Here is a 24,404-nt window from a genome sequence, read left to right on the forward strand (position 1 = left end):
AGGGACCCAAGGCCACTCCCTCCCCGCTGTCCTATAGAAGGCCCTGAACAGTGATGCCTGAATCAAGCCGTCCAGAGGACTCGGCTCAGCGGGAGGTGTGAGAGCATGTCCCTCTGCTAAGGAGACTCTTCCCCAGCTGCTCCATGTGGCCAACTTATGGGACCCATCGCCTGTCAGGGCCCCTCTCGGTGCCTCCGACGCACAGACAGACCCTGGAGCCCTGGAGTATCCTCCCAGCCCACGCGGTCCATGATGGCCCCAAGCACCTCAGACTGGGCTCCCGGACATGTCCTGGGTCCTCTAAGCAGGACACGGAGGGGCTGCTGCAAGGACACCACGTCTCCTCCACGTCCACAGAGCAGGAGTTAGTGGACTCAACTCCCACAGTGCACAGAACCTCATTATTATTATTATTATTCATTATTATTATTCATTATTATTATTCATTATTATTATTATTTTTTTGCAATACTGGGGATGGAACCCAGGGGCATTCTACCTCCAAGCTACACTCCCAGACCAATTTTTAATTCTTTATTTTGAAACAGGGTCTCACTGAGTTGCAAAGGGCCTCACTAAGTAGCTGAGGCTGTCCACGAACTATGATCCTCGTCTCGGCCTCCCGAATGCTGGGATGACAAGAGTGCGCCACCACGCCCGTAAGTGCACAGAATCTGTGCCAAGAACCCTTAGTCTAGTCTAAGCGAGAATCTCATTGAATACAAAATTAAGTTTCTCCAAATCTTCACCATGGACCTCAAGGCCCCAGCCACCTCTCCAGCCCGACACAGGTCACCGTGTCCCTGACTCTCCCGGTACCTGCCACGCCAGACGCCCTGCGCCTCCACAGGCAGCCCACACACACACCGGCCATTCTCTCTGCCACAGTGCAGGTCCTCCTGGTCCACCCAGCCCTGGCTGCTCTCCCCCTCTCGACTGGACCTGGCCTCTCCAGGTCTGCTCCCGGCACATACTTCGTGGCGGCCATTTGCATCCCAGCTGTTCTGACTTATTGGAGTTGGGATCGCTACGGCTCAGTGTCCCCGGAAGCTCCTGTGTCGGGAACTTCATCCCTGAAGTCAGAGGTTGATGACATCTGCAGGTGGGACCTTTGGGCCATTAGGATTAGGTGAGGTCATGAGGATGAGGGTGGGGCCCCATGACAGTTGAGGAGGAGGAGGAGGAGGAGGAGAAATAGCGGTGTTTGATACACACCTATAACTGCAGTACTTAGGATGCTGAGACAGGAGGATCACAGATTTCTTGGACATACCAGCCTCGAGAGCCATGAGCCACAGAAGACTCTATTCTTGGCAAAGTACCTGGTCACGGGCATTTTGTTACAGCAACAGAGAGCAGACCAAGACAGCACCTCTCTCGCCTGTTGACCTGGGAGCTCCCTGGGGCAGAGTCCCTCTGCTGAGCCCGTGCGTGCCTGAGCTCCCCGCGCGCTGGCTGGCGCAGTGCGAGCCGGGAGCACCTGTGAGAGCGTGGCAGGACCCTGCGTTCCGCACGGGTAGCCACGGGGTTCACCCTCCAGCCGTCTCAGTCACCTCCCGCCAAGCAGCTCGGGCTTCCGCCCCAACAATCTCCGAGTCTCCCTGCTCCCAGCAAGGACACCAGAAAAGAGAGAGGAAGGGAGGGGACACCTCGAGGGTGGGAGGTCTCTTTCCAGGCCGATCACCTCCAAAAGTTGCTGTGCAAGCCCTAAAGCTAAAACAAATACAGCAAGTGACCAGCCTGCCTGACCCATGTCATCACCCACGTCATCACCGTGAGGGGAAGGAGAGGCCGGTATCTGCGGCCCCGCCCTGCGCCCCACTGGGCTCTCTTGGTGGGAGGTGCCTGGGTCAGGAACCACAAAGGAATGTTGACTCTGGCAGGATGATCCACATGATTCCCGCCACCATCCCCCTGCGGTACTAGGGATGGAACCCAGGGGCGTTCTACCTCCAAGCTACACCCCCAGCTCTATTTTTTATTCTTTATTTTGAAACAAGGCCCCACTGAGTAGCTGAGGCTGGCTGCAAACTTTGAAACAGGGTCTCACTAAGTTGCAGAGGCCTCACTAAGTTCCCGAGGCTGGCCGCGAACCAGCGATGCGCCTGTCTCAGCCTCCCAAGTGCTGGGATGACAAGCGTGCGCCACCACGCCCGGCCTCACGTGGTGGTTTTGGAACTACTTTATGTATCTTGTAGGGTGAAGCAAATAAGACGCCAACATTTTCCAAATCGAGATTTTCTCTTATCATCAAATATAAGAGACGCCGGGCATGGTGGTGCACGCTTGCAATCCCAGCATTCGGGAGGCGGAGACAGGAGGATTGTGGTTCATGGACAGCCTCAGCTACTTAGTGAGGCCCTTTGCAACTCAGTGAGACCCTGTTTCAAAATAAGGAATAAAAAACAGGCCGGGCGTGGTGGCGCATGCTTGTAATCCCCGCACTTGGGAGGCGGAGACAGAAGGATCGCACTGGTTTGAAGCCAGCCTCACTGGCTTAAGAGACCCTGTTTCCAAATGAGGAGTATAAAAAAAAGTCTGGGAGTATAGCCCAGAGGTAGAAGGGCTTCCAGGAACCCCAGTACCACCAAAAAATAAAACATAAAAAGAATAAAAAATAGGTTTGGGGTGTGGCTCAAAGGTAGAATATCCCTGGGTTCCATCCCCAGTACTGCAAAAAAATATATATATATATATGTATGTATGTATGTATGTTATATATATGTGTGTGTGTATGTTGTATGTATGTATGTATGTATATGAGAGACACAAGTATTCAGTCAAAGTAGAAAATCTACAATGTATGAGAATGAAACCTCACTATCAGCAGGGTGGGGTGTGATCCCAGTACTTGGGGGGCTGAGACAGGAGGATGGAAGGCTTGCAGCCAGCCTTAGCAGCTTAGCAATGCCCTCCCAAACTTAATTAGAGACTGTTTCAAAATAAAATAAAAAAATAAAATAGGGCTGGGGTGTAGCTCAGAGGTCGAATGCCCTTGGGTTCAATCCCCAGTACAGAGAGAGAGAGAGAGAGAGACAGACAGACAGACAGAGAGGAGGGAGGGAGGGAGGGAGAAGAAAGGGAAGGGGGAGGGGAGAGAGATCACTACACACCAGATAGCTAGACAGACAGACAGACAGACAGAATCAATCAGAGGTGATGTTGTCCCCAAATCCAAATTCTAATATAAATGATCACCAGCAGTACCCAATTTTGGTTTCTAAATTCCACTCTAGGTATTCCTTGGAGAATGAGTAATATTTTCAGGCCTGGGTCAGACAGTTTATAAGGTAAATCTGAGAGAATTGGTTATTCCAAAAAGCAAAGACGTTCTCAAGGGTAAGAGAGAGCCAGGCGCGTGGGGCACGCCTCTCATCCCAGTACTGGTTGGTTGCAAGAGGAGGAGCGCGGGTCCGAGGCCAGCGAGCGCGGGTCCGAGGCCAGGGAGTGGGGGTCCGAGGCCAACGAGCGCGGGTCCGAGGCCAGCCTCAGCAGTTAGTGAGGCCGGCAGCCACTTAGCCAGACCTTGTTTCAAAATGAAAAGGGCTGGGGGTGTAGCTCGGGGGTAGAACGCCCCTGGATTCAATCCCCAGTACCCAAAATAGGCAAATGAGGACGGTGAGCAGGACACAGGGACCAGCCTGCAGGCACCCCCACTGGCTAAATTTGGGACAGCTTATGCCTCAAAAAAGAATAACCATAACAATAGCCGCACGCGGGGTTATATAATCCGTGTGTCCTGATGGTGCTCATAAAAAGAAAAAGCCAATTCCACATGGTGAAACCTCGCTCGCCACCGCTGCGAGTGGCTTCCTAATTCAAGAGAGAACTCAGCGAGCCTCCGCCTGCCCAGCGGGGATTGTCAGACTTCGGAGAAAGCCAGCCAGCCCCGTGACAGAACTCCTCCCAGAAGGCCCGCTGGTCAATGTGGATGGGATGATGAAAGTAGGAAATCATTATTTTGCAACTCTAATGAAATGACGCTTTCGGGCAAGCATCCGCGTGGAGCTGAGGCCTGGGATGGAGGGCTGGCAGGGAGCGGGATGGTGACGTGGAGCCTGAGCCTTGAGTCACGAAGGGAAGAGGAGGCTGGCCTCAAGCTGCAGGGGTGGCCGCCCCACCGTCACCCAGCAGTCAGACTGAGCATCAGGGGCCACGACAGCAGACATGCCGGGGCTCTGGATGTGGAAGCGCTCGCTGCCCAAGGTCAGACCCGGCCTTCAGACGAACCCAGAGCAGGCAGAGAATAACGGGGCAAAGGAAAAAGCTACTGACACCCTAAGGACGCAGTCAGGTGACTCCGGCAGGACGCGGGACATGGCACAAACCAACGTCTTTTCTACAAATTAGTTTCATATTAAAAAAAAAAAAAAAGATGCCGAGCGTGGTGGCACACGCTTGTAATCCCCACGCTTGGGAGGCTGAGACAGGAAGATAGCGTAGGTTCGAAGCCAGCCTCAACTACTTAGTGAGGCTCTCAGCAACTTAGTGAGACCCTGTTTCCAAATAAAATATAAGTCTGGGAGTGTAGGAAGCCCCTGGAGTCCATCCCCAGTATCACGCACACACACAAAAAATTTTATATATTTTAATATATTAAAATTAATATATAAAAATATATAAATATTAATATATAAAATTATTTATATATAAGGTGTTACAATTTGCAAAAAGTATAAAGGAAACCAGGCGTGGTGGTACACACCTGCAATCCCACTACTTGAGAGGCTAAAACAAGAGTATATCAGGTTCAAGGCCAGCCTTAGCAACTTAGCAAGGCCCTTGCTAACTCAGTGTGACCCTGTTTCAAAGTAAAAACTAAAAAGGGCTGAGGGTACAACTCAGAGGTAGAATGCTCCTGGGTTCAATCCCCAGTACAAAAAAAAAAAAGTATAGGCAGATAAAAATTGTTGAATCTAGTTGGCAAATATGCTCTTTTACTTCTCTAGATCTTTGAACTTTTTTTTACAGTAATTTTAAAATAAAAATCATTTAAAACTAACAAGTGTGCCCCGACTTTAATCTACACCTGTCAAGCACAGAGGTGCCTGCTAGGCCTGCCAAGCCCGGGGGCAGAAGCGGCTTCCTGCAATGCTGTCACATTCAGCCCCAAGTGGGAAAAGTTCTGTGATCGTTTAGTGATGCCTGCCACGGGTGTAGCAGAACCACCATGTTCGTGTGCTACCTATTGGCCACGCGGGCTCTGGATCAGACCTTCAGCTCTGCCTACCACGTGTTCTTCCGTGGGAGCAAAGGGGAAAAGAAAGGAATTGGAAGATTTGCCTGAGATTTGGAGGAGGGATATGTTCTGTTCAGAATGAACTAAAACACATGTGGCTGGATTTATCACCGGATAAGAATTCAGAACTCTGGAAGCTCATCTGTTTGCACACTTGGAACTTCTTCCGTCTTCTGGTTTTTGCCCAGCTTTCTAAGTAACACGTCTCTCAAAAGGGTCCCACCTGTCTCGGCCTGGGGATGGGGACAAGGTTCTCACCATCGTGTGGGGGTGGACTGGAGACGCGGTAGCCAAGGACTCCTGGCTGGAGGGGCAGCAGAAGCTGGGGGCTGAGCGACTCCCTGGCAGCAGCTCCGTGGCCACTTCCCCTGCCCCGGGGGCCAGGGGGGAATCCTATAACCAAGCAAAGCTACCGGAGGAGGTGGCAGCTGCCTGTGACAAGGACCCAGAAAAGCCACACCCGCTACTGTGTTGCAACTGTACTGCGCTCCTAGAACCGGTGGAGAGAAAATGCAGCTCAGACATCCCAGAGCGACGGGCTTGGGATGGCAGCCCGGCGACCCAGCACCCGGCCACCTGCCCCAGCGACCCCTCACTCAGGAGCCGGGGTCAGGGCCCGGCCCTTCTGTCTGCAGCCAGGCCAAATGTTCCATAGGACCAAGAGTGAGAGGACCCCAGCTCCCCCAGGACTGCAGAGGGTTATGGGGAGCCTTTTGAGCAGAGATTCTCAGTTAAGCAAACATGCTGTTTACTTGGCAAAAGCAATGGCTTCCAGATGTTAGCGGGACCAGGGGCCGGGGCCGATGATGCACGGCGGCCCAGCTCTCTGTCACTAATGGGGAAGGAACCAGAAGATCTGGCGCCGCTAGCCGGGCCAGATGGCTGCCGCTCGGCCGGCCCTCCGTGGCACATTGATCATCCCAGAGGCCCTCCCAGGGCCCCTGACAGCCAGGGCGGCTGAGGAGACGCACAAGGGGACCAGGAGGCCCCGCGCGCCGCAGCCCCCGAGCAGAGCACTGGGGTCAGCTGCAGGGTGCTGGGCCCTGTGTGAGAGGGTCCACTGGAGTGACCAGGAGAGTCCTAGCCCGGGGCGCTGCCCTTGCCAGCCGGTACCCCAGGCGCCCACCTCAAGCTCTGCCCTCCTGGGAAGCTTTTTCAGAGAGAGAGAGCGAGCCCCTGCTCTTCAGGGTACAGCGACGAAAGCGGGGTTGTCTTCCAGGCTCCACACAGAAGCATGGGGAATCCGGCCATCACTCTGTCTCACCAAAGGCTCCCAGGTGCCAGGTCCTCTTTTCCATCCTTTACCCTCACACCAGGCCAGAACTCATGTTAGCCCCGCCGTGTACCCAGGGACGCCGAAGCCCAGAGTTCAGTACTGAGCTCAAGACTCCTGCAGGCAGGTGGCAGAGCTGCGGCGGGGAGCCAGGCGTCAGCCCCAAGCTCCGCCTTCCCTGAGAAGGGTCCAGGATGAGGTCATGGCGGGGCCCTCCTGATCCCTTAATCAGAACCACCTGGTCACAACCTCCCCCGTGCCCAGCCTGGCCCTCACCATCTCAGGAGGCAGGTCAACTTGGCATTTTTACCGGCTGCTGCGGGACAGGGGACAGTCCCGGCCCCAAGGTGGGTGTTTGCAAGTGGAGCGGGCAGCAGAGGCCCAGTGCCCTCCTGGAAAAAGATGGGGGCTCCCCAGGCCCAGAGAAACTGCAGGACAATGGGGCACACCCAGCTTTCTGCCTCTTCTCCATTCCCCAGCCTCCCCACATCGTTGGGTCAGTGACAGTATCTGGGTTCAGTGTGGGCTGTAGGGTGCTGGGCTGGGGTGAGGGAGTTCTTGATTCTATCTTCCTCCTCCTCCTCCTCCTCCTCCTCTTCTTCTTCCTCTTCTTCTTCCTCCTCCCCTTCTCCTCCTCCTCCCCTTCTCCTCCTCTTCCTCCTTCCCTCCTCCTCCTCCTCCTCCTCCTTCTTTTTTTGGTACTGGAGATTAAACCCAAGGGCATTCTACCTCCAAGCCACACCTTCAGACCTTTTTTATTATTCTGAAACAGGGTCTTGCTAAGTTGCTAAGACTGCCCTGGAACCTGTGATTCTCCTGTCTTAGCCCCCCAAGTACCAGGATTTCAGGTGTTGGCCATCACATTTGGCCCTAACCAAATTTAATAAAAAGTCCACACCTTTGGGACAGAACAAACGGCCCACGATGCCAGCCTCCGCCTCGGCAATGCCTTCTCTCTCTCTCTCTCTCTCTCTCTCTCTCTCTCTCTCTCTCCCACCCTCCCTCCCTCCCTCCCTCTCTCCCCCTCTCCCTCTCCCTCTCCCTCTCCCTCTCTGGGGCCCCGGGGCCAGCTCCACACCAGGGAGCTAAAATACTCTGCAGCCGAGGCCCCTGCGCTTGGCTCGGTTGTCCCCTCCCTCCCGGTACTCAGAGCTGCACCTGGCACGTAGCAGGTGCTTAATAAAGAAGACCAGAGCCTATAATCTAGGACTTGGGAGGCTGAGTCAGGGGGATCTCAGGTTCAAGGCCAGCCACAGCAGCTTAGCTGTTTCAAAATAGAAAATAAAAAAGGACTGGGGGGTAGCTCAGAGGTAGAATGCCCCAGTGCTCAATCCCCAGCGCTAAAAACAGAAAGAAGAAGAGCGTGTGGCGGGCGCTCCGGCCACTGGACAGTCTCTGAGACGCTGCAGGGCGAGCCACACGTGCGGCGCGGGGACTTTGCCGCTCCCGGGGAGGTTCCTCCCCACCAGAGCCCGCTGGCTCCGGAGGCCTCTGGGGCAAGAGGCAGCCTTGGCTGCCCGGCCACTTTCTCAGGCTTGCCGAACGTCTGGGAACATCTGGACGGGGCTGGGTCCAAGGTATTAATTAGGCTGACGAATGGCAGAGCTCTGTCTGCGTTCAGGAAGGAGAAGGGTCCAGGCCCAAGCAGGACACAGCCAGTCCCGGCCATCGGAGGTACCCTGGAGTCAGACACCTGCTGCCCCCAAACTCCCACAGCCGGATGCCAGGTGCCACCGCCAGGAGCCAGCGGATTGGCCCAAGCCCCTGCCTTGACAAAGGCACATCTGGACCAGGTTGCCCGGCCACCCCGCATCTGAGATGCCCACAGACAACTGTCCAGATGAGTCCCCACCAAAAGCTCGGAGCGAGCCGACCCTCAGAGCCTCTGCACGGGGCTCGGTGCCAGGGAAGGCTGCCGAGCCAGAAAACAAAGCCTGAGGTGTCGCAGAGAAACATACACGCCATCTGTCAACCGGGAGTTCAGGCACGCTAATCTAAACACGGCCCTGGAGACGGACCTCCGCAGTTCATAAATACACAGCACAGGCGACGGCGGGGCTGGCCCCCGGCCACAGCTTGATCCGACGCTGCTCCTCACCCCCTCCCCCGGGCTGCGGACCCCAGGGACCCCACAGCGCCCCTGCCTGGCTGCTTCTCCAGCAGGTGCCATGCGCTGGGAGGGCACAAAGCGCTGCTGACTCCATGGTCGTCGGGGGCGCCCGCGGCCCAGCTCCGGGAGCTCAGAGCCTGGGGACACTATGTCATCACACAAGCATAAAATGACAATTATGTAAAATAACACAGGGAGCCCGGACAGGGCATGAAAGGAAACTGCATCTCGACAGAAGTTAAGGAAGGCCTCCGTGCAAAGAAGGAGCCTTTCAGCCAAGACGGGAGATGAGAAGGAGCCAGGGGAAGAGGAGCTGGAGCGTCTGCAGCATGAGCAAAGGCCCTGGGGCAGGAAGAGCAGGGCACAGAGCGGAGGCAGGAGGCCAGCAGGCACGGAGTGGTGGGCACAGGAGGACCCAGGCACTGAGGTCCGACTGGCAGGCACGCTGCAGGGGACAGTGGACAGGGGCCACAGACGCCACTGAAGACTCTGCCGGGACAGTGGAGCCAGTTCAGACAGGTCCAGGACGACCCCAGCTCTGCTCAGGGGCCCTGGGAGGCAGCTTGAACTCAGCCACGGTCAGAGAATTTGCAGAAATAGGCATACTTGTCCTTTCCAGAGAGATGGTCAATAATCGTGTATTCTTTTCTTCTTTTTGGTACTGGGGATTGAACCCAGAGGCATTCTACCTTTGAGCCACACCCCCACCCCATTTTAGTTTAAATTTTGAAAGAGGATCTCGATAATATATATATATATTTTTTTTTTGCGGGTCTGGGGATGGAACCCAGGGGCATTTGACCTCTGAGCTACACCCCCTGCCTTATTTTTTATTCTTTATTTTGAAACCGGGTCTCACTGAGTTGCAGAGGGCCTCACTAAGTAGCTGAGGCTGTCAGCAAACCGCAGTCCTCCACGTCTCAGCCTCCCGATTGCTGGGATTACAAGCGTGAGCCACCACGCCCGGCTGATAATAGTTTATTTTTCATTTTGAAATAGGCTCTCGCTAAGTTGCTGAGGCTGGCCTCAAACCCTGCAATCCTCCTGTCTCAGCCTCCCAAGTACTGGGATTACACCACACCTGGCTGCTGATCATGTATTTACCAGCAGGCCTCAGGACGGACTGCTGCTGGGGGAGGGGGTGGGGTGCCCGGGTGGGAGAGGCGGCAGCACCTAGCCCAGACGGGGGGCAGAGGCCTGGTTAAGTGGTAACGCTGGGCTCTGAGGGCGCCCAGGCAGGGCCGAGCTCCCAGCAGCACAGTGTAAGTCTGGTGGCTGCAGCCTCCAGTTCCCGCCTGGTTTTCTTCCAGCTGCCTGTGGTTGCCAGACTCTGGGGTCAGCTCAGGGGGAACCCCACACCCACAGTTGTGCCAAAAAATATCCAAGTCCATCCTGTGTGCCCGCCTAACCCTGGAACCTGGGCCCCAATCCAGGGTCGGGGCCCTCTCCAAGCCTCAGCCTCTTTACCTGACATTTATTTTCCTGGGAACCCCTTCGGGGTTCTACATTCGGGGAGGGGGTGTCGTCCTAATGCCCCAGGGCGGAGCCTCCTGCTCCTGGCCCTCAGTGCCCAGCAGAGTTCCCCTTCTATAGCTCGTCAACCTCCGGGCAGAGCCACCCGGGGCCTCAGGGACCAACCAGGTCCTCGGCGAGCCGGGCGGGGCCGGGACAGAGGCCCAGGGAGGCGCGCCCGCCCCAGACTCACCTCTGCCACCTGCTGCTTGTCCAGGTGGAACACCTGCCCGGAGCTGGTGGACGCGATCTCCTCGTAGGCCAGGTAGCCGGGATGGGTGCGGTCGCCACAGTCCCCCGTCAGCACGAAGACCACCTGCGAGGTGACAAGCAGCCTGGCCCTGACTGCGTGTGCGCGGCGGGGGCCGCCCTTGCCTCTCCCTGAGCGCAGATGACGCAGATACAGGAGAGGACTACGGGGGGTGCCCATCTGAGGGGGACCCGAGCAGAAGCAGGGCAAGCGCGCCCACGGGGCCGGAGTGGAGTGGGTGTTTAGGCTGGGCGTGCAGCTCAGGGGTAGAGCGCTCGCCTAGCGTACACAAGGCCCTGGGTTTGATCCCCAGAATCCCCCAAAAAATAAGAGCAGACGCTCAATAAATGAGATTAAACCTACAACAGAGAAGGGCACGGAAGCTGCCCCGTCCTGGAGCAGCTTGGAGACTGCACGGACCCTGAAGAGTCCCACTGTGCTGAGACCAGAGAGCAGAGAAGCCGGCCTAGCCTGGAGGTCTCCCCAGGAGCACCGAAGAGCCGGCCCCGTCGCTTCCCCAGCCCTGGCTGCCAAAGCAAAGCGCCAAAGTCTTGAAGCCTGGGACCACGGGAAAGGGAACACAAACTGGGGACCAGCTGTGGAGGGGACGCCAGCCCCCCATGGATGGCGCAGGCTCTGGATGGTGAGAAAGGAGGGCGGCGTGTGGTCACCAAGAACAAGCCGGCAGGGCCCGCGCACGGGAACGCTCAGCACGCTGGAATTCCCCGGTGGCTGGAGACCCCACACGCAGCCCCTCGGCCACTCACCTGCGACTGCTTGACCTGCAGGAGCCGCAGCACCTCCTCCGTCCTGTGGTGGTCCTTGGCGCGGGCATCCGAGAAGACGTAGATGAAGGAGCCGGGGTTGGCCACCTCCACGGCGGCCTTGATGGCGCCCACGCTCATCTCAGGGCAGTCGCCGCCCCCCTGGAGGGTGGAGCGCGTCAGCGCCGCCCTGCCTCCTCCAGAGGCATCTCCCCAAACAGCAGGAGCCAGGGGCATCTCCAGCTGCCCCGGCCTCTGCCATCTAGAAGCACCATGGAGCAAATTACCTGTTCACACTTCAGAGAGGCTGCACCATCCATCCATCCACCCATCTATCCATCCATCCATCTACCCATCCATCCATCCATCCATCCACCCATTCATCCACCCATCCATCCATCCATCTACCCATCCATCCATCCATCCATCCACCCATCCATTCATCCATCCATTCATCCATCCATCTATCCATCCATCCATCCATCCATCCATCCATCCATCCATCCACCCATCCATCCATCCACCCATCCACCCACCCATTCATCCATCCATCCATCCATCCATCCACCCATCCACCCACCCATTCATCCATACATCCATCCACCCACCCATCCATCCACCCATCTACCCACCCACCCATTCATCCATCCATCCATCCATCCACCTATCCATCCACCCATCCACCCATCCACCCACCCATTCATCCATCCATCCATCCACCCATCCATCCACCCATCTACCCACCCATCCTTCCATCCATCCATCCATCCATCCATCCATCCATCTACCCATCCATCCATCCATCCATCCATCACCCATCTATCCACCCATCCATCCACCCATCCACCCACCCGTCCATCCATCCATCTATCCACCCATCCATCCATCCATCCACCCATCCATCCATCCACCCATCCACCCACCCACCCATCCATCCATCCATCCACCCACCCATCCATCCATCCATCCACCCATCCATCCATCCACCCATCCACCCATCCATCCACCCACCCATCCACCCATCCATCCATCCATCCATCCATCCATCCATTTATTAATCTGTGCCCCCCAAGGAATCAAGGAGGAAGGCAGATACTATGAGTGTTTAATTACCCTGCAGGGGAGGGGTATCTAGCAGACAGCCCCAGGAAGGCACTGGGCAGCCCAAAGGATGGAGGAATGGGGTGGGGTGGGGGCATTCTGAGCCCCGGGCCCTCCTTGTAACCCAGCCTGGCATGGACCCCACGCTCCTGCCCTCTGCCCAGCAGCGCGGCCCACTGGGCACCTTTCGTAAACACTTCTCCACCCTTTCGCCCCTCAAACACTTCCTGAGCCCCCGAATGTGCTGGGGGGCTGGAGAGGGAGGGTGATTGCTAGGTGGGGTCCCTGCCTGCGCGTGGTCTGTGCTGGGTGTGGCCGAGGAGCCCATGGGGCGTGCGGCACGTGACCCAGTCTTGGGCCTGTTTCTGGGGTCTGAACCGGCCTGTCCCATTCTACCCAGCCCCCACATATGCCCTCAACTTCTCCTACCCCATTCATTCATTCATTCATTTGATAATAAGCACCTACTATGTGCCAGGCACAGGGACTCTGGGAGGTGCTTGGTTCACTGAATGAGGGATGGAACCCTGTAAACCCAGCTCTCCGGGGCCGCCTGCAGGGCTGGGAGGCAGGCCATGGGGGCTGAGGAGAAGCCGCCATCTTGACCCCTGGGTGGGACAGAGACTTGGGTCTTGTTGGGGATCAAGAGACACACAGAGGGAGGTCAGCTGTCAGGGTGAGGCCACCTGCACGGAGAGTTCTCTCAGCTCCTTCTGGAACACCGCTGGGTCTGCCGTGAGGGTCACTGGGCCAATATCTGTGGGAGACGGAGAGGGAGATTGAGAGAGGAGGGAGAGGGAGATAGATAGATAGATAGATAGATAGATAGATAGATAGATAGATGGATGATAGATAGGAGAGAAGGGAGAGAGATTGAGAGAAAAGTAGAGAGAGAGAAGGGAGAGAGAGAGAGAAGGGAGAGAGAGATTGAGAAAGAAGGGAGAGAGAGAGAAGGGAGAGCGAAGGGAGAGAGATTGAGAGAGAGATGAGAAAGAAGGGAGAGAGATAGAGAGAGAGCAGGGAGAGAGAGATTGAGAGACAAGGGAGAGAGAGAGAGAGGAGAAGGGGTGGTGTCCCACCCAGCTTTAGGGAAACACAGAGATGGCGCCCAACCTCTATGACCAAGACTCTCCCGGGCCCCGCTACCATCTCACCCACCCCCATTCTGGAAGATGAACAGAGAAGCAAATAATGAAATAATCCATCCCGAGACGCCTGCGGGCGTCCAGCACCGCTCTGATGGGTAAGAATGAAGCCGGGAACCCGCCTCGGTATGGGGCCGTTCAGAAGGAGGCCGCAGATGGCCCCACACGGGGCGGGCGAGGAGCAGGGGCCGCGTCGGATGCTGCAGGTGCCAACTGGTTCAGCCTCTTTGGAAGACAGCAGCGTTTCTAAAAGGTCAAACAGGCCACGAAGCTACCGTAGGCGCTGCGTTCCACCCCTGGGCATTTGCCCAAGAGAAAGGAAAACATGTCCACACCACGGACCTCTCCACGAGGGGCCCAAACTGGAGCCAACCCAGACGCCCGCCAGCTCGTGGTGGGTAAACAAAGTGTCACACACAGGAGCTCCCGGGAACTACCGCAGGATTCCTACCAATCCCAGTGGGCCCGAAACCAGGGACAGTACCAAACCCTACACATACTTTATTTTCCTATACGTACATATCTGTAATAAAGTTTAGTTCACAAGTGAGACACAGAAGTAACAGCAAGATCTAACAATAAAATTGAACACTAGCAACAGTGTGGTATAATTAAATTGTTGCTGTGTGGCCATTAATAAGGGAAAATTTGGCCCTCTGCAACTCAGTGAGACCCGGTTTCAAAATAAAGAATAAAAATTAGGGCAGGGGTTGTATCTTGGAGGTTGAATGCCCCTGGGTTCCATCCCCAAACCTGCAAAAATAAATAAATAAATAAATAATAAATAAAAATTGGGGGTTATTTTTGCAGTTCTGGGGATGGAACCCAGTGGCATTCTACCTCCAAGTTATACCCCCAGCTCAATTTTTTTTTTTTTTTTTTTTTTGCAGTACCGGGGATGGAACCCAAGGGCATTGTACCTCTGAGCTACATTCCCAGCCCTATTTTTTAGTCTTTTTTTTTTTAAACACTGAGTTGTGAAGGGCCTCGCTAAGTAGCTGAGGCTGTCTGAGAACTGCTATCCTCCGGTCTCTCCTTCCCGAATGCTGGGATTACAAGCGGGCGCCACCACGCCCAGCTCCCAGCCCTATTTTTTATTCTTTATTTTGAAACAGGGTCTCGCTAAGTTGCAAAGGGCCTCGCTAAGTAGCTGAGGCTGTCCTCAGATCTTAAACCTCCGGTCTCAGCCTCCTGAATGCTGGGATTACAAGCGTGCGCCACCACGCCCGGCTATAAAATTGTTTTTGAACACAAGCCCTGCGCTATCATGTCAGTGGGTCTCGGGGCTGATAGCCCAAGGGGTCGATACCCAAGACCCCTATTAAGTGACTGACGGGCAGGCGGCATATACGGCACGGACACGCTGCAGAAGCCTGCGCGGGCCCGCGGGCGCTTATGAGGTATCACTGCACTGCTCAGAAAAGCGCGCAGCTCAAAACTCTTGAATTTCTTCTGGGATTTTCCCCTCAACATTTGCAGATCTTATTTCAGCCAACTGTTCAAAGTGAGCTGCAGAAGACTGCTGGAGTCTGGTCCCACTCAGAGATGGCAGCGCTGCAGCCAGGCCTCTCAGTCAATCTCTCTCTCCCCTCTCTCTCTCTCTCCTCTCTCTCTCCTCTCTCTCTCCTCTCTCTCCTCTCTCTCTCCTCTCTCTCCTCCCTCTCTCCTTCCTCTCTCTCCTCTCTCTCTCTCTCCTCTCTCTCCCTCTCTCTCCTCTCTCTCTCCTCTCTCTCTCCTCTCTCTCCTCTCTCTCTCCTCTCTCTCCTCCCTCTCTCCTTCCTCTCTCTCCTCTCTCCTCTCTCTCCTCTCTCTCCTCTCTCTCCTCTCTCTCTCTCTCCTCTCTCTCTCCTCTCTCCTCTCTCCTCTCTCTCTCTCTCTCTCTCTCTCTCTCTCTCTCTCTCTCTCTCTCTCTCACACACACACACACACACACAGCACATGCTACGTACGGTCGGCTCACAGAAGCTCTGGGAGGAATCTGAACCCAGGACCCTGGCTGGGAGGGCTGGCGTGGTCAGACAGACCACCCTGTCTGGCTGAGGGGCCAGACGTGTGTCACGCCGGGACAGGAGAGCGAGCTCAGAGTCGTGCACTCTGACACAAGTGTACACCTAAGATTGTGCATTTGCAGTGCGCGCGCGTTTCCCTAGAAAATTCAAGACGGTAAGATAATCATCAGCCAGATGTGGTGGCGCACGCCTATAATCCCAGTATTTGAAAGGCTGAGACAGGAGATCGAGGGTTCGAGGCCAGCCTCGGTAACCCAGTGAGACCCTGTTTTGAAGTAGAAAATAAAGAGGGCAAGGGGTGTAGCTCAGAGGTAGAATGCCCCTGGGTTCAATCTCAGTACCAAAAAAATGGAGAGCCGGGCGTGGTGGTGCTCACTTGCAATCCCAGCACTTGGGAGGCTAAGACAGGAGGATGGCGGGTTCGAGGACAGCCTCAGCAAGCAGTGAGACTCTCATCAAAGTAGGGAGACCCCGTTTCCAAATTAAAATAAAATAGGCGTGGCTTGGAGGTAGAATGCATTTGGGCTCAATTCCTAGTACCAAAAAAAGAAAAAGTAATGTTGCTGGACATGGTGGCATAAATTTGTAGTCCCACCACTCAGGAGGCTGAAACAGGAGGATCAAAGGTTTGAGGTCAGCCTCAGCCACTCAGCAAGACTGTCTCAAGCTAAAAATAAAACAAAGAAAGGATGGAGGTACAGCTCAGAGATAGAATGTCTCTGGATTCGGTCTTTAGTACCACACGAAGAATAAACAAACAGGCAAACAAGGGAGAGAGGTAGGAGGTGAGGAGGAGGGAGAAATTCAGGGGCAGCTATCTCCAGTTCACATCCCCGACCCTATTTTTTTTATTTTGAAACAGGGTCTCACTAAATTGCTGAAGGTCTCACTAAGCTTCTGAGGGTGGCCTCGATCCTGCTATCCTCCTGTCTCAGCCTCCCAAGTACTGAGGTCACAGGTGTGTGCCACCAGGCCCAGCTAAGACTGTCTTGCTGTGTGCTGAGACAGACCCTGCGTATTAGCTCACTCAAGCCTCCCTGGCACCTGGGAGGTCCGAGTCTTACTGAGGAGGTAGAAGAGAAGCAGGCAGGTAGGGAAGAGGCCTCAGTAGAGAAGCTTAATTTCCTGAGGGGCAACCGATACTAATTAACTTCCAAGTCTCCTAAAAGAGACCAGCTCTTCCAAGGTTCAGAGATAAGAATGACCAAAGCTTCACAAAACCATCTGTTTACTAATCAACAAACCCAGGAGACATCCCTGGAGCAAGCCTGACACCTCTACGGAAAGGAGACCCCTCGAGGACATCAAATCCCCTATGCAGATATTAAGAACTGCCTCCCAGACTCCAACCAACAGAGGACATGCAGACATATATGAACCCCTAGACCAGTCACCAGGTACCCACTCTGGGAACCCCTCCCCGCCGGGGAGCTTCTCTCTCTCGCAGGTCGCGTTAGCTTTGAGAGAAGGTGGGGTGCAATTGGAGGCACGTGGCCCGGGCTACGCTCGGTAGTGACCTGAAAGCCTCTGCTGGACATCAAGGCCGACCAGGGCCCCTAGGGGTGACCCGCACTTCCTTTCTGGCAGATCGCGTGGACTCTGGGAGAAAGCAGCCTGCAACTGAAGGCACTTGGCCCGGGCTACACTCGGGTAGTGACCTGAAGGCAGCTGCCGGACACCAGAGCCCCGACGGCCCTCAGGGGTGTTCGGCCACTTTCCCTATTCCCTGCTGTTTCCAATAAACTTCTCGCTCCCCTTCCTGCCGTCTGCGGGCGTCATTCTTCGCTCACCGCCGACAAGAATCCGGTGAGGAAACGCCGGGTTTCTTCTCAAGGTTTCATTACCTACGTTTTCCAGGGAGCGCACAGAAACCCAGAGAGGTTCAGTCCCTTGTCCAGAGTCACACGGCCGGGAAGCGACAGAGCTGAGCACTGAGCCGGCTCTCGACAACCCCGGGAACCGGGAACCGAGCTCTTCTTGAATACGGCTCCCCGGGGCCGAACACAGAAAATCCTGACGCACAGGAAAGAGAGGGAGAGGAGGGACTCTGATTCCACAACCGCAGACAGTCACTGCGTTTTTGTATATAACCTTCAAAATGGGCATTCAGATATATCTAAATATATGCATAAGCGGAGCTTACAAAATGCCTGCTGTTGTAAGCAGAAGTCTCACTGGAGTATAAACAGCAAACTATTTTTAACCTGATTCTTTTCACAGAATAACATAATGTGAACACGTTTCTAGGTTAAAGGCTCAGTGTAGCATCATCTTCAAGAGCTATGAAGTATCTCCTTTGTACAAATACCTAATGATGGCCCTGCCCAACCCCACGTGTGTTTTATTTTGTTTTATCTGGTACTAACCCAAACCCATGCTGTTTTGTTTCCATTTTTAATTAATTAATTAATTAATTTATTTATTTATTTATTCTGCGGGTCTGGGGATGGAGCTCATTTGACCTCTGAGCCATACCCCCTGCCCTATTTATATTCTTTGAAACAGGGTCTCACTGAGTTGCAGAGGGCCTCATTAAATAGCTGAGGCTGTCCGAGAACCGCGATCCTCCGGTCTCAGCCTCCGGAATGCTGGGATTACAAGCGTGCGCCACCACGCCTAGCTTCTAATCTTTTTATTTTTAATTTTTGGTCCTGGAGGTTGAACCCAGGGCCCCTACCTCTGAGCTACAGCCTTAGTGCTATTTTATTCTTATGTTGAAACAGGGGATCACTAAGTTGGAGAGGGACCTCACTCAGCTGCTGAGGCTGGCCTCAAACCTGCGATCCTCCTGTTTCAACCTCCCAAGTACTGGAATTACAGGCATGTACCACTACAACCGGCTTGTTTCCAGTTGGTATTTGTGTAGACCCCCACATACAGACTGAGAAACCGCTGTTTTTTATTTATCTTTTGGTGTTGGGGATGGAACCCAGAGGCATTCTGCCTCTGAGCTATACCCCCAGACCTATTTTTTATTTTGAAACAGGGTCTCACTGAGTTGCAAAGGACCTCACTAAATGTAGCTGAGGCTGTCCTCAAACCGCGATCCCCCTGTCTCAGCCTCCCAACTGCTGGGATTACAAGCGTGCGCCACCACGCCTGGCTATATTTTAATTTTAATTTGGAAACAGGGTCTCACTAAGTAGCTGAGGCTGGCCTCGAACCTATGATCCTCCTATCTCAGCCTCCCAACTACTGGGATTCCAGGAGTGTGCCACGACGCTCAACTAACTACCACTGTTTTGAGATTTATTAAGTACCAGGGTTTCTTCTAAGCATCTGACATGCACAGGCTCACAAACTCCTTACAGCAACCTATGAACTTCGCCATCTATTATCCCCATTGTACTGATAAGAAAATCGATGCCCAGGAAGATCAAGGGACCTGCCCAAGGAACTACAGCCAGGGAGCAGTGGAGACGAGGCTCAGCTCTGGGCCCATCTGACCCCAGATCCAAGCTGTCCACCATGTGTGCGAGGCTGCAGACTCTCTGCACAGTGCTCACTCCCCACCCCCATGGCCGTGTGCCCGAGGGCATCTCTTGCCAGGCAGCTGGGCAGCTGTGGCATGCAGCCCTGCGTGAGGGCAGCGGCGCAGGGATCGGAGGCCTCAGCTTCAAGCTGCCCTCCGGCATGTGAGCCCCAGAAGCCTGGCCTAGAACCATCCCAGAAGCCTGGCCTAGAACCATCTCTCTGCAGGAGGGATTTTCCACTGGGCAAGAGGCGCACACGGAGAGCCTGTGGGCTCTTGGACTTGGGAGGGCCATGAGCAGAGCCCCAGCCCCGCCCGGGTGTGCCAGCCCCCCGCCCAGCCGACTGCGGCCGGGCGATCAAATAGTCCAGCCTCAGAAAGAGAGGGCTGTCAGCCGGGCGTGGCGGCGCACGCTCGTCACCCCAGCATCCGGGAGGCTGAGACAGGAGGATCTCGGTTCGCGGCCAGCCTCAGCTACTCAGTGAGGCCCTCGGCAACTCAGTGAGACCCTGTTTCAAAATAAAGAATAAAAAATACAGCAGGGGGTGTAGCTCGGAGGTCGAATGCCCCTGGGTTCCATCCCCAGGCCCACAAAACAAAAATTTAAATAAATAAACTAAAAATTAAAAATTATAAAAAGAGAGGACTGTCCCCAGGGCCTGGCTTCCCTTCCCTTCTTTCTCAAAAGCGAGGCTCCAATTGTGGCTCCAGCTCTGGACTTGCACACGCCCCTCCTCCAGCCGGGCGGCCCTGGGCAGAGTCTCGGGCTTTTCTCTTGCCTGTTAGGGTATTTTATAAATATGTGTTAATCTTGTAGTGGCTGTGGGCGCTGGGATGGAACCCAAGGCCTCCAGCGGTCGGCACCTGCTCTACCGTGGACCCAGCTTTAATTTTGCAATTTTTGAACCAAATAAACTATTAACCGGAAGAGCTGAACGCTGGTGCTAAAATCTGACCAAAATCACACAGAGGAGCTGCCGCCGCCGATCCCGCGCAGGACATGGAGCGCGGAGATCCCCGGTGACCGCTGCGACCGGAACACAGCTGGACCACAGCAGAGTCCGCCGTGACCCAGCAGGGCTGCGCCAAGGAAACGGCTTCAGATTAGGAAGTCACGTCAATAGGTCAGCAGGAGAAAGGGCCTCGGAACATCTCCACAAAAGCCAGAAAGTCGCTTGCTAAAACTCAGCACCCATCTATGTTGGGTTTTTATGCTTTTTAAAAATAATAATTATTATCATTATTGTTGCTATTGGTACTGGGGATAGAATTCCTCTGAGCTGCTCATCCAGACCTTTTTATTTTTATTTTACTTATTTATTTGTTTATTTATTTATTGCAGTACTGGGGATGGAACCCAGGGGCCTTCTACTTCTGAGCTACACCCCCGGCCCTATATTTTTTATTTGTCATTTTGAAACAGCATCTCATTGAGTTGCAGAGGGCCTCACTAAGTAGCTGAGGCCAGCCGTGAACTGTGATCCTCCTGTCTCAGCCTCCCGAGTACCAAAATTGCAGACGTGAGCCACTGCACCAGGTGGGTTTTTTGTCTGTCTGTCTGTCTGTCTGTCTCTCTGTCTCTCTCTCTCTCTCTCTCTCTCTCTCTCTGTTTTTTTGGTATTTTGCTGTTGTGAATAAAAGTCTCATCTTTCATTGATGACAAAGACCTCAAACTAAGAACCAACATCACACCAGGAATGGGGCAAAATCTAGAATGAAACAGGATGACAGGAGTCACCAGCGTGACTTGGTACTGCCCTACACGTCCTAGCTGATAAATAATAGAAGACATTTAAGATGAGTGAAACAGTTGGGTGGAAAAAAAGACACCAATCATTTGGACAGGCTGGGCTGTCCGTCAGCCTAAAAAACTCGAGACATTACCCAAACGATTAGTTACAAAACAAAACCTTCAGTAAAAAAAAAGTTGGAAAGAAAATAAACACATGAGATTAAATTGCTTTCCAACATACGAGCAATACTCATTTGCAAAAAATGTAATGAAAAAAAAAATACCCCGGTCAAAATAGTAACAAGAAAAATTTAGAAATGATCTTTAAAAGAAATGGATGGAATTTGTAAGAAAAAAAAAGCTATAAATCTTTACTAAGGGAAATAAATCTGTGAAAAGAGGAAGAAGCATGCCTCCTTGGGAATAAGAGAATTTTTTAAAAAAATAATAATTCTTCCCAATGTCAAGATTTAACACAGTTCAGCTGGGCGTGGTGGCGCTCGCCATAATCCCAGCACTTGGGAGGCTGAGACAAAGTGATGGCAGGTTTGAGGCCAGCGCATGGTGAGATAGCAAGACCCTGTTTCAAAGTAAAAACGTAAAATAGGGTTGGGCGCATGGCTCGGAGGTAGACTGCCCGGGGCTCCGTCCCCAGTAACACATATGCGTGCGCACACGTGTAAGATTTCACACAATTCCAAGAGAAATTGCAGCAAGGTTTTGTTTGTTTGTATTTTGTTTGGATGTTGACAAGGTTCTTCTATGTTAAATCTGAAAGAACAGGTACTTGAGAATATACTGAGAATAAAATCCATCGATACAAGGACCAAGGGCAGTGTGTCTCACTCAGTGGTGGAGTGTGGGCTTAGCGTGCCGGACGCCCTGGGTTTGGTCTCTCAGCAAAGACAGAGGAGAGGAGAGGGAGGAGAGGGAGGAGAGGGAGGAGAGAGAGAGAGAGAGAGAGAGAGAGAGAGAGAGAGAGAGAAGAGAGGAGAGAGGAGAGGAGAGGGAGGAGAGAGAGAGAGAGGAGAGAGAGAGGAGAGAGAGAGGAGAGGGAGGAGAGAGGAGAGGAGAGGGAGGAGAGGGAGGAGAGAGAGAGAGAGGAGAGAGAGGAGAGGAGAGAGAGGAGAGGAGAGGGGAGGAGAGGAGAGGAGAGAGAGGAGAGGAGAGGAATAAGATACTGGTCTATATAATATAACTGTGAAAAGGAACGGAGCCTGAAAGGACCAGGCTCCTATTAATAAGGCTGTTTCCCACGGTTACAGGTTGACAATTCTAAAGCCCTATCTAAATATCCTGGAACCGGACAATTAAGTAAATGGACGGAGGATGACGGAGCCAGGTCTGCCGTGCCGGAACGGGAGGGTGCAGATAAGCCACAGGTGTTTGGCTCGTCTATACGCGTGGGAAGAGGTTGGAATGGTCCATCTGGTAATCGTTTAGGGCTGGAGACATCGGTATGAACTTGTGTTTAGCTCAATATAGACACCGACGGTTACATCCGTACGTGCCGGCAGATGGGGTATAGACACAGATAATGTGCACAACACGGATATGTGTTCACATATCCACAGATATGTGAACCTGGGGCTGTGGCAGGGAAGGAGGCAGTGAACCCGCACAGCCGCAGGGTTAGAGAGCACCAGGGCTGGCTGGCGACTCCCTCCTCCAATCAAAGGAGCCAGGGCTCTTTGGAGAAATGACTAATTCTAAGACGGGGGCAGGAATATTAAGGATGAGCCTGGAGCACCTTGAGACGGCAGGAAGTAAGGAAGCGCTCAGAATTTAAAAGGAAATGGCTGAATGGGATGGTGCATGCCTGTAATCCAGCGCTCAGGAGGCCGAGACAGGAGGATCGCATGTTCAAGGCCAGCCTCAGCCACATAGCTAGACCCTCAGCAACTCAGTGAGACCCTGTTTCAAAATAAAGAATAAAAAATAGGGCTTGGAGGTGTAGATTGGAGGTAGAATGTCCCTGGGTTCCATCCCAGTACCCAGTATTTATACATACATACATACATACATAGGTATATAAATCTGGGGGTGTAGCTTGGAGACAAAATGCCCCTGAGTTCAATTACCAATATCACAAAAAATAAACTAATTAATTAAATAAAAAAATTTTTTAAACAAGGGCTAGGCCGGGCATGGTGGCGCACGCTTGTAATCCCAGCATTTGGGAGGCTGAGACCAGAGGATCGCAGTTCACGGACAGCCTCAGCTACTTAGTGAGGCCCTCTGCAACTCAGTGAGACCCTGTTTCAAAATAAAGAATAAAAAATACAGCAGGGGGTATAGTTCAGAGGTCAAATGCCCCTGGGTTCCATCCCCAAAACCACAAAAAATAAAATAAATAAAATAAAAATAAATGATAAAAAGGAATTTTTGATAAAATATACAAATGTACCTGAACAATTTGACTATCCCAATACGAAAATTTAGATTCCTTTTTTATATATTTTACCAAATTTTTTAAAAATTTCAGGTAAAAGAATTAAGTGCCAAGATGAAACAAAAAAATCCAGAACCTCTGTCTAACCACTTTTGCGACAGAAAAATAAAAGATAGAGCCGGGCAGGGTGGCACATGCTTGTAATTCTAGTACTGAGGAGGCTGAGACCAGAGGATCGCAGGTTCAAAGCCAGCCTCGGCAACTTAGGGAGACCCTCTTTCCAAATAAAAAATAAAATTGGACTGAGGGAGTAGCTGGGAAGTAAAATGCTTCTGTGTTCAATTTCCAGTGCCACAAAAAAATAAAATAAAATAAAAGATACCTAAGGATAAATGATACAATGGCTTTTCTTTCTATAAATCACAAAAGAAAAAAAAAACGAATAGATTTTTTTTTAAATAAAGATTTAGCCGGGCGTGGTGGCGCATGCTTGTCATCCCCGCACTTGGGAGGCTGAGACAGGAGGATCGCATGGGTTCGAAGCCAGCCTCAGCTACTGAGTGAGGCTCTCAGAAACTTAGTGAGACCCTGTTTCCAAATAAAATAGAAAATAGGTCTGGGAGTGTAGCCCAGAGGTAGAAAGCCTCTGGGTTCCAACCCCAGTACCACCAAAAAAAAATAGAGATGCAAAAGCCGGGCGTGGTGGCGCACGCTTGTGATCCCCGCGCTTGGGAGGCGGAGACAGGAGGATCGCGAAGGTTCGAAGCCAGCCACGCTGGCTTAAGAGACCCTGTTTCCAAATAAAAAATATAAAAATAAAGAATAAAAAAATAGGGCATAGGGTGTAGCTTGGAGGTTTAATTCCCCTGAGTTCCATCCCCAGACTCGCAAAATAAAATAATAAAATAAATCCAAAACCTGAGATCAGGAATCACAAATAATACTGAAGAGCAAAGGACCCAGCAAAACAGAAACCAAATAATAAAACATCATCGATACCATCAGCATAGAGTGCTCGCGCCAAGGCAGAAAAGCACCCAACCCCCAAGAAACGCAGCAGAGTCTACTTAGAAAGAAGAAAAGTCACACACAGGCCTGCTGAATACTCGAAGCCAAACTGAAACCAGGACAGTTAAACACAAGAAGGTGCCGGCTTCCAGAAAACAATGTTTTCTATCCCAATTCCCACGTCGGAGGTGGCCCCGCCGAGAGGGGAGGAGGACCCTCGACGCTCTGGGAGGACTAGGACTCCTGGAACATTCTAGAAAAAATCTGAAGAGCTGCCCACCCACTCAGTGTGTTCAAAATGGCCTTAAGATTGGAATCCTGCCAAGGGGTTAGGCCGGTGCAGGGTCAACGGCCAGCTTTGGAGCCTGCCGTGAGACAAGGCCACTCCTGCGGCCTC

The 24,404-nt window shown here is 53.1% G+C and overlaps 1 protein-coding gene across 1 annotated transcript in view; it reads right to left on the minus strand.

The window, feature by feature from the left end:
• HMCN2 (hemicentin 2) overlaps positions 1 to 24,404 on the minus strand; it is a gene marked incomplete at both ends in the record, with an annotated part of 138,910 nt that overhangs the window by 109,125 nt on the left and 5,381 nt on the right. Inside the window, 3 exons of the mRNA XM_080708870.1 lie at positions 10,328 to 10,450; positions 11,152 to 11,310; positions 12,936 to 13,006. Of these exons, the coding sequence (XP_080564996.1) occupies positions 10,328 to 10,450; positions 11,152 to 11,310; positions 12,936 to 13,006 (353 nt within the window). The remainder of the gene's footprint in view (positions 1 to 10,327; positions 10,451 to 11,151; positions 11,311 to 12,935; positions 13,007 to 24,404) is intronic.

This window comes from Muscardinus avellanarius (genome assembly GCF_963383645.1).
Source record: "Muscardinus avellanarius genome assembly, chromosome: 13".
NCBI lineage: Eukaryota > Metazoa > Chordata > Mammalia > Rodentia > Gliridae > Muscardinus > Muscardinus avellanarius.